Source organism: Megachile rotundata, chromosome 4 (genome assembly GCF_050947335.1).
Source record: "Megachile rotundata isolate GNS110a chromosome 4, iyMegRotu1, whole genome shotgun sequence".
In the NCBI taxonomy this organism is placed as follows: Eukaryota; Metazoa; Arthropoda; class Insecta; order Hymenoptera; family Megachilidae; genus Megachile; species Megachile rotundata.
In genome coordinates this window covers 13169414-13179781 of record NC_134986.1, presented here as the reverse complement: position 1 = coordinate 13179781, position 10368 = coordinate 13169414, and the positions used below count along the sequence as shown (strand labels likewise).

The window sequence follows — 10368 nt, the reverse complement described above, 5'->3', positions numbered from 1 at the left end:
TAATTACAAGTTGCGATAAATAAGTTAATTTCAGTTATTGTTACTGGCTATTATTTATTAATAATTGATAATCCTTCAGTTATTGTTAGGTTAGGTTGGTCAAGAATACAGTAAGCTATAGGATACAGTGAGTGACAAGCTTAGTTTACTTCAACTATTAGTAATAGTTGTAAATAACTATTACTTCCATACATTTAGTCAACAATGACTTCAAGTTACAATAAATGATAAGTTTAGTTAACATCAATTAGTGCTATTAGTTATTAATTATTATTACTTAAGTATAGTTAGTCAACAGCAACTTCAAGTTGCAGCAAGTGCCAAGTTTAGTAAACTTCAATTAATGCTAGCAGTTATTAATTACTGTTACTTAAATATAGTTAGTCAACAGCAACTTCAAGTTATAATAAATGTCAAGTTTAGTAAACTTCAATTAATGTTAGTTGTTATTAATTATTGTTACTTATATATACTTATTCAACAACAGCTTCAAGTTACAATAAATGACAAGTTTAGTAAACTTCAATTAATGCTAGCAGTTATTAATTACTGTTACTTAAATATACTTAGTCAACAGCAACTTTTAGTTACAATAAATAACAAGTTTAATAAACTTCAATTAATGCTAGCAGTTATTAATTACTGTTACTTAAATATACTTAGTCGACAGCAACTTTTAATTACAATAAATAACAAGTTTAATAAACTTCAATTAATGCTAGTAGTTATTAATTATTGTAACTTAAATATACTCAGTCAACAACAACTTTTAGTTATAATTAATGACAAGTTTAATAAACTTCAATTAATGCTAGTTGTTATTAATTATTGTTACTTAAATATACTTAGTCAACAACAACTTTTAGTTATAATAAATGACAAGTTTAGTAAACTTCAATTAATGCTAGTAGTTTTTAATTATTGTTATATAAATATACTTAATCAACAACAGCTTCAAGTTACAATAAATGACAAGTTTAATAAACTTCAATTAATGCTAGTAATTATTAATTATTGTTATATAAACATACTAACGCAACAACAACATTTAGTTACAATAAATGTCATGTTTAATAAACTTCAACTACTACTAGTACTCATCAATAATTGTTACTTAAGTACACTTAATCAACAGTAACATCAAGTTACAATAAGCAACATCATATTTAACATCACTTCTAGTTAGTCTCAGTTACTAATTGAACGTTCACGTCATGCTACAGAAAGAATTAATCCAATGCAAGACATAAAACTTTCTTTTCAATCAAGTTTTGCAATGAATCACGGAGACAAGTGGTGAGGCAACAAAGCGGTTAACAACAAAAAACGGAACGACCATAAGACGTGGAATAAGGAAGAAGACGATCATCGTGGTTCTCGCGCGAGCGTACTTATCAAAACGATACAATTACGCGATGGTTGTCCGTTTTGCATAATGCATATCGGTTCTCAGAGTAATGTTCCGAGCACGCACCGCGGTGGCACTAATTTCCGTGAATCGAACAGCGCCAGGAAGCTTTTCTTGCAGCTACAACAGGATCAACCACGTACTCCCATCGGTGATTAGTGATGGGACCGATCGTCGAATCATTCGGGACGTCTTTATCCTTCTTTTCACTTACTATCGATGTTATCTCTTTTATTCTTTCAAGCTTCTTTTTAATATTAGTTGATTATAATGGGAATTCTTACATTTTTAGTTTTATGTGTGGAGATGTTTAAACATTTATGTTAGTGGATATCTGGAGGCTTAGGTACTTAGGTACTTAGGTAATTAGGTACTTATGTGCTTAGATACTTAGGTAGTTAGACATCAAGGTAATTAGATGCCTAGATACTTGAGTATGTTGGTTTCTGAACATATTTCTAGGTCTCTGAATTCCTAGATTTCTAGATTACTGAATCCTCAAATCTCCACATCTCTAAATCCTCTAAATCTCTAAATTATCAAATCCCTAAATCTTTAGAACCCCTTGTACTTATATTCTTAAATACTTATTTCTCCAAATCCCTATGTGTTCAAGTCACTACATGTCTAGATACCTACTTGTCCAAATCTCTACATCCCCTAATCTACACATTCCAAAATTCCTACACCCCCAAATTCCTTATACTACAAAATCACTACCCCAAATCTCTACATCCCCAAGTTGCTACATTCCCAAATACCCACATCCTCAAATCCCTACATCCTCATCTGGCTACATTCTCAAATTCCTTCACTCCCAAATACCTATACTCCTTAATCTCTACATCCCCAAATTCTTAGACCTCCAAAACCCTACATTCCCACATCAGTACACCTTCCACATCTAACACTCTCAAGTCACCTTCTAGCACTCCTAAATTCCTACATCTTCAAATCTCCACAATCTACTTATATACACAGTCTACTCGCCATCAGCTCTAGGAATTCAGAGAGATACCTACTCTCCCAGCTTAGAATACAACAATACAACAAAAATTCTTCCATTAACGTATTCCTATTATCTTAACAATATATTTCGCTATATCCTCAAGCCTCCTCGCTATTCACAATCTCAACGATTAAAGACCCGCGAAATTGTGGATTTCAAGAAGTTTGATTGTTCGACTGCTAATCAACCGATGCCATCACTATCGGTGATGATCAGCGTGCGCGCAGCAGGCGGTCGGCTTCTTTCCCGCAGCTTCTTCCAGGGCGACTCTCGATCCATGTTTCATGAGTTGCTGATGCTCGAACTAGAGAGAGGGCCGACCACGTACAGGCACTTACAAGCCGTGCGGAGGGCAAACCGCTACTCTGAATCACGGGCACCTAGTAGATTCCTTGTAGAAGATCGATGCAATCGCGACACCACGGCGCCTACCGTCTTTTTTGTTCCGCTGATTATTATTGTCTTGATCCAAGGGAGACCGCTGCAACTTTGTCCTGCAGCATACGTCAATTTGCTTCGCTTCATTTGCCTGAATATTCGCAGCTGTGATCGGAGACCAGTTGGAGAAGCAAATCGATTAATCAACGTGTGAATCGTACTAATCGAAGTATTTCTTCGGAAGCTAACCTTATGGTCTAACCATTAACCTTCTGGGTAACTGTGCTGTACCTGGTCTTTTCTGACCTGACATTTTTACCATACCTAGACACATTTTTACTAGTAGACATTTTTTCGAAGTCATAGCTATATAAAATTAGATAAGTGTATGTTAGTTTGCGAGGATAAGATTTATTGTGGGGTTTTGAATTTGAATTTGTCATGTTACAATGTCCACAGGGCTTGAAGGGGTTAATACATGAGTTAGAGGTCAAGTTTAATTTTTTCGTTCATGATCATTCATAATCATATTCATCTTCACCTAAGTTTACTTGAAACACGAATGAAAGTATAACCGATTTAAAATGACTGAATATGGTGCTGTCTGATTATATCGATTATTATGATCTAAAGACGCAGGAGGTTAAATGAAGTTACAGCCCCCAGCGCAGAAAGCTATCGAGCCTCCACAGTAATAGAAACCTTAACTACTCTTGTCAAATTAGAAGTAGAATACACTAAAGGAGGAAAATTGTACAACTGGTCGAAATGATCCTATTTTCAGGTGGTTTCTGATGGATTCCCATTTTGATTCAGCGATCAGTTTGATTTCCCGCCGACAAAGGGCTGGTCGGGTCGGGATAAGATTAAAAGAGAAATTGGCTCACGAAACGTGCGTGCACGGTTGCAGCAGGCAACGATGAATAATGAACAGGCAGAACATTTGGTCCGGGACGTCGTGCGGGCCGAATTCGTAGAAGAGGATCGTCCCGTACACGCGCCTACTACGAAATACAGGTGTTCATCGGCAATATAATCCCGGGATTTCAGGGAATCGTCGATGAATTCTCTGAAGCCTCCTTTGCGGTGGACGAGAGACGGTTGGCGTGACTTAACGTTCGCCACGTGTCGTATCGCAAACGACCGAACGATCCGAGCTCGTTTGTCCCGAACGATCGGCCATCGATCTGCTTAAGTAACAGACCGTAGATTCTCTCTCGTTATCACCCACTGAGTTCTCGGTAACCGAATCACTTACCATCGACAAAATAAAATGTAATGTACGACATTGCTTGGAAATGTTGCAAGTTTTTTCGATCGTCATGCAACCCGTTACCTTATGCTCCACGTGGACGTCGAGCAAATAATAAACCACATAATATATGTATTAACTTCCTTGAAGTGCTTAAAAAGTACCTTCATATTCACGAAAAATAGAAAATTTATGAATGGTGGAAGCATAAATCAGTACAACTACCTCCAACTTTTATAAACTCTTCAAGCATACATAGGTACACATATGTGGACATAAGGGGTCACATATGTGGATACTCTCTGTACATCTTCTATGATACATTCAAATTAATTATACAAATTAAATGCTAGTTATAAATGGAATACCCAGTCTTTGTAAAAGTAATGAACGTTCTAATAAATAATCCAGTACATTTTCGATCCTTTTGAACTCCACAGCGAATTCCAGTCTAAACTATTCCGCGATAACAGATATCTGGGAAAAAATGTTGAAACGGAGTTTAACGCTTTATCCATTATGCAGCACTCATCAGTGTATAACGGAACGAACTTATGGCAAATTTTTCCACGCAATTTAGTCGTTTAAATACCGACAGAAAAAGAGCTGTCAATATAATCGGTATCGATGTCGTATCGAGGGAAACGCGGATGAAAAATACGCCTGACAGAATGCCGATGATGCGTCATTACAGCTGGTGCATCCTTCGATTCCCGATACGATGTTCCGACGAGAGAAATTTAAACGAAACACAAAACGGGGTCAGGAACTGATGTTGGTGTAAACACGGGTATGGGGTACGCGCCGACTGGAAACTCGCATTAATCCGTGGCTCGCATGTACTCTGCTCTTTTTTCTTTCTTTCTTTCCTATGTCCGCTATCCGATTTTCGCTTCATTTCTCTCTCGGACATGGTGTAACATCCTGCTATCTATCCCGATGGCACACGGCCAAACAAACAGATCTACGGTTTCACTGGTAACATGGAAATTGTCTATTTCGATATGAATAATGAGCCTGAAGTAATTCTGTTGCGCCTCTGTATCTATGCTTAGAGAAGTGTAATGGTGAGCGATGTATTGCCGCGTTATAGAGCAACATGCTGCACTCTCGATGCTCTGTTGAGTTGTGATGCTATGCGCAGTTCTGACGCGGAGCGATTGTATTGCGCTGTGTTCTGGATGCGTTGTATTCTTTCCGCGCTGTATTTTTAATACGTTTTATTCTCAACGCATTGTAATCTTTCAGCGCTGTATTTTCAACGCGTTGCAATTTTCCCGCGCTGCACTCTCAACGCGTTGCAATCTCAACGCATTCAAATTTTCCCGCGCTGCACTCTCAACGCGTGTAATCTTCCAGCGCTGTATTTACAACGCGTTGCAATTTTCCCGCGCTGCAATCTCAACGCATTCAAATTTTCCCGCGCTGCACTCTCAACGCGTTGTAATCTTCCAGCGCTGTATTTACAACGCGTTGCAATTTTCCCGCGCTGCACTCTCAACGCGTTGCAATCTCAACGCATTCAAATTTTCCCGCGCTGTACTCTCAACGCATTCAAATTTTCACGCACTGCACTCTCAACGCGTTGTAATCTTCCCGCGCTGTATTTTCAACGCATTCAAATTTTCCGCGCTGCACTCAACGCATAGTAATCTTTCCACGCTGTAATCTCAACGCATTCAAATTTTTCCGCGCTGTACTCTCAACGCATAATATTCTCAATGCACTGCACTCTCAACGCATTATAATCTTAACAAGCTATAATTTCAGACCATCATGTCCATGTCTCCCATTATCCACCCACTTAGATTATCCTATATTTATTATCAATTTAATTTTCCAAATATTACAATAATTGAATCGTGGCGTCATCTACCAAATTAACAGATAAAATTAAACGATGCTAAAATCACTACCACCTTTATCTTTTAACTACACAAGTTTATGAAGAGTAACTGAACACATGAAACATGTAAAATTATTAGTTTAAAAATTGAGAAATTATTAATGTATGTGTTTTGTATATATTTTGAAATAGGTAGATAATTATATAAAAGTTTCGAAATATGACACAAGTGACGTGATCGAGGCAGCACAATCGATTTAGCTGCTGCGTCTACCTGTATTTTCTAACCTCCGATGAACGCATGAACGGTGCGCGTGTGAAACAGCTTAGGATATTTCAATTTCACGTTGAGAAAAGGAAATGAGCGATGCCGAACTACAGGAGGAGGAAAGAGAAGTATTACTTTCGATATACGATGGAGATCCTGCTTTTAAACAGCTGACACCGACTACCTTTCAGTATAAGGTTTGTCCTTTGGAATTTTCCACTAAACGTGCACATTATAACGTGTAGTAACTGTTTAATATAAGATTCCCAATTCTAGTTCAAATTTCAGTGTGTTTATTTGACGGTTTACAGTATTATATATTATGTATAATGTTATTTTTATATACAGTATGGAGAGGACAATGATGCCAAATCATTTTTGTTGGAGATCTCATGGGGCAAGTCGTATCCCACAGAGAAGCCTACCGTTAACATGAATACCTTTTATAATAAACACATGTAAGTCCAATCATGTTGTTCTGTGACTACTCTTGCATTCTGTTGCTTTTATTAAAGGTGAATGATTGGAATACAGTGTACAAGAAGTAAAAGACAGAGTGGTCAAGCACGTAGATGACGAGATAGAGCAATGGCTGGGAAGTGCCATGACATACACATTGTTTCAGTCTGTCCAAGAACATTATGCTGAATTGGTCTCTGGACAACCAGAGGCTATAGTCGATATCAATACGCAAGTTAATCAGCTTAAAATAACGGAGGAAGGTCAACAGGTAAGAAGTAATTTAAATAGACTTGTAAATTTATTTGATTCATCATAAAAGTAAAACGACTGTCTTATTTATAGTGCGAAGAAACAACAAAAAAGCCAAAGAAGGAACACTTGACTAAAGCCCAAAAACGTAGACAGTGGAACCGAACGGACGGCAAGGGCGAGAAACCTCGAGGATGGGACTGGGTGGACATAGTAAAACATTTATCACAGACTGGCCCTAAACAAGAACAAGAGTCTTAGTTCAGCTGCTTTGAGATATTTGTACAGGTTAAAGGCGTGTTATATTTTTATAAATTATTGGAAATAAACTGATTTCCATATCGATTTTACTATACTATAATTACCTGTGATAAAAATTTATAAGAAAATATTTATAGATCATTTTATCTCATCGCCAACAGATAGTTACAAGATATGCAAATAAAATTATTCGAATTATAAAATTTTATCGATGATAAATAATACCGAGGAAGGAGCAACAATATTTGAATGTTTAATGCTTTTCGATTTTACCGTATTTTTCTGATTTTTATAAAAATCTCCAGCCTGCTACAGGTAACAGATTATTTTCTGTCATCCATCCTACAATAAATATTTATATAAATAAAGAAGTAAAGAAAACGTTGCTTGGCAAGATTAAAATCATTTACCTTTACTTTCAAGGCCACTAATAAATGCTTTGTATTCACAAGAAATTAACAAGTTCGTAGCGTAAATGCTCTCTATGGATTTCGACGAATGCACACCATTATTTACTGTAGAATACTTTTTGTGAAGTACGTAAAGACGCATTAAAGGATACGACATGTCGCTTACTTCCGGTTTTAAGAAAAGATCCTAAAGAAACACGATCACTATAGAATGTATAAAAAGAAACTTTATATGGTATACTTACAAGTGGCACTCTCAGGGACATACAAATAAATAAGCCACAAAGACAAGCATGAAAATATGCTTCCAAAACATCACAGGGTTGCGCATCTTTTTTAAAACATATAAAAATAGTTTTATTCTGTACATCAATAGAAATCAAATATTTTCTATCTAAGAAAAGTTTTAACGATAGTTCGGTGTCACTCGTTGAAATAATATTATTTTTTATCAGAGCAGCAAGGGACACACCCATTTTTATATTGAATCCATATATACTCATTGCTGAAAAAGGAATTGATCAGAAATAATCGGTAATTATTAGTTTGAAATACAATATCAAAAAGGAGCTTTACTAGGTTTTGTGAGCAACAGCACTGACTCCTTTTTATTAACTTCTTCTGGTTCAGGAATGACTTCGTTCGTAATATAACTTTTTACTATTAAAGCTAAACGATCTTCGTTTAACGAATTTAAACATAGTGACTTCACAGCCGAGTAATTTGCATATAAGTGTACTATTATCAGGAAGAAATATAGTTCCATTATGTACCTACATACAGATGGCATTATTGAGCTAATTAATAATACTATTCAGAGTTTATATAAAAGTATATACAACAGCTAGATTTAAATAGTTACCGGCCATTATGAAAGATGGAGAGTATTAAAATTCCAACTAAAGATGCTATCAAATTTACACAAGTTTCTTGACTTCCATCTTTAGCCGATACATCTGCCAAATTATTTTGCAATGCCTGTAAACCAGTATGTTATAATTGATGAAAATAAATTTATTTCAGGTTGTACACACCTGATGTTGAGTAACAGCTGCTCTTGTAGCTCCACCAGCAACACCTACAATCGATTTCATTGCTGTGGAAACGCACAATATTGCAAGCGAATAAGAAGAAAAATAAGGTAAGAGTAATTCTAGTCCCATTGCTACATCATTAAGAATGTCAGCAAACAATCTCCATTTTTTGCATTGTCCATCTAAATCTGTCCTAATGAATTAAAATCAAGTTTCACCTTGACGAAGACAAAGCAGAGGAATACAAGCCATCTATAATTTTATTTACCCATTCCACCATGCGAATACAATACGACCAATCATTCCTGTTCCATCTTTAAGAATCCATGTTATCGCTGCTGCTAGTGGAGTTGCTGCTGGTTCACCTACACCTACCCCTTGCATAATGGAATGTGTTGTCAAAGTACCCATGATGGTACTTGCAAATGCCTGAAAACACCAGCTGTTCAAACAACGATTTCATTCATAATTCTACAAATGATTTTTGCTGCTTCCTAACCTGTACAGTGTCCCATATTTGATAAGCAGTGTAATCAGGGTGAACACTATCGGGATATCCTTGAGGTAAAAATACCTCTTTCAGAATCGATACGAAACCAGAATAAAAAGGCTTCGTTCTAGTTGTGTCTGATAACAGTTCGGTTATCGATTGCTCGTCTGAGAATCAAGAATGATAGGTTAGGTAAACTGACAGTGACGTTTGCCACGTCAGGATAACTGTTACCTTTGGATTTGACAATGAACCTCTCTTTCTCGTTCCCGTATACCTCGGTGAACAGCAATCGTTCGTGCATCTTGAAGTGTACCAAGATTACTTTTATTTGATACCAATACACCGCGTGACAACATATGCGCTTTTATTAACGATCATAGTCTCTGTGTTACATCCTCGCGTGATTACACCTGCAATATCGATGCAACGAAATTCCCTAATATTTTATTCAAAGAAATAAACTTACCTCTTCACAAAATTTACCTCAACGAAACTAATAATTTTACGTCCATCAAAAAACGATTATGTATTTATACCATTAATAAATTTCACATTTCTTAAATTTCTTCTTTTTTTTTCTTTCTTTCAAGTGTTTTATTTTTCCAATTCTTTTTTAGTGTTTTTATCAGGAAAGATTAGTGAAACATCCTCGATTATTTCATTCAATTCAGCGATGCACGCGTCCAATCTTCTTCTCACGTTCTGCGCGTCAATTTTTGCACTTTTGTACAAATTTATTCTGAGCACTTTATCATTGAAATCAAAAAGTCCACGATTCCCGCGAAATTCTGCACCACCGCCCAAACGACCCGGTCTTTTCATATTTTTCTCCAGTTTATTTTCTGAAAACTTTTCGAACGAGTTTATCATTTCTTTTTCTATCTTTGGCTCGATTTTAATCGACGCATTTTCCTCACGATTGTCCAGACGGGGGTCAAAAGTCACGTGAACATTTGCTTTCGAAATTTTCCTTCTTTTACGTTGTTTTAGGGAATCATTGACATTCTTCTCTATTTTAAAACAATTCAGGGAAAGTCGTTTTTTTCTGCGTTCCATGATACGATCACACTGAACCCCCTTGGAAATTTTCTTTTTCCTTATTTTTCGTGAATTTTCAACCCCCTCATGATTTTGCCGACTGTTCGTTTGCGATGTTTTATCGGATGGATTTTCATTTTTGTTCACTTCATTAATTTTGTTCTCTATTGGATCACTTTTGATAGATTTATCATGTTTCACGTTAGTATCGAGTTTCTTTTTGCGGGTAACATCAGGCTTTTTAAACAATTTCTTCTTGT

The 10368-nt window shown here is 36.3% G+C and overlaps 2 protein-coding genes across 5 annotated transcripts; one reads left to right on the top strand and one right to left on the bottom strand.

The window, feature by feature from the left end:
* Window positions 1-6216: 6216 nt before the first annotated feature.
* Window positions 6217-7423, top strand: LOC100880722 (RWD domain-containing protein 4). 3 transcript variants are annotated; one of them, XM_076531323.1, is made up of 5 exons: window positions 6217-6358; window positions 6510-6619; window positions 6696-6891; window positions 6966-7160; window positions 7295-7423. In XM_076531323.1, exons 1-4 carry the CDS (start codon window positions 6254-6256, stop codon window positions 7131-7133), a joined length of 579 nt encoding a protein of 192 aa, XP_076387438.1. In that variant the 5' UTR covers window positions 6217-6253; the 3' UTR covers window positions 7134-7160; window positions 7295-7423. The 3 variants fall into 3 exon arrangements, with proteins under 3 accessions (XP_076387438.1, XP_076387437.1, XP_003705016.1); XM_076531322.1 differs by having other exon boundaries at window positions 7271-7423; XM_003704968.3 differs by lacking the exon at window positions 7295-7423 and having other exon boundaries at window positions 6966-7217.
* LOC100880832 (RUS family member 1) lies at window positions 6903-9692 on the bottom strand. Of its 2 annotated transcripts, none has more exons than XM_076531321.1 (10): window positions 9554-9692; window positions 9302-9480; window positions 9077-9234; window positions 8846-9006; window positions 8578-8770; window positions 8406-8521; window positions 8120-8316; window positions 7789-8048; window positions 7544-7730; window positions 6903-7475 (listed from the first exon to the last, which is right to left on the bottom strand). In XM_076531321.1, exons 2-10 carry the CDS (start codon window positions 9369-9371, stop codon window positions 7423-7425), a joined length of 1395 nt encoding a protein of 464 aa, XP_076387436.1. In that variant the 5' UTR covers window positions 9372-9480; window positions 9554-9692; the 3' UTR covers window positions 6903-7422. The 2 variants fall into 2 exon arrangements, with proteins under 2 accessions (XP_076387436.1, XP_076387435.1); XM_076531320.1 differs by having other exon boundaries at window positions 9537-9670.
* Window positions 9693-10368: the final 676 nt, after the last annotated feature.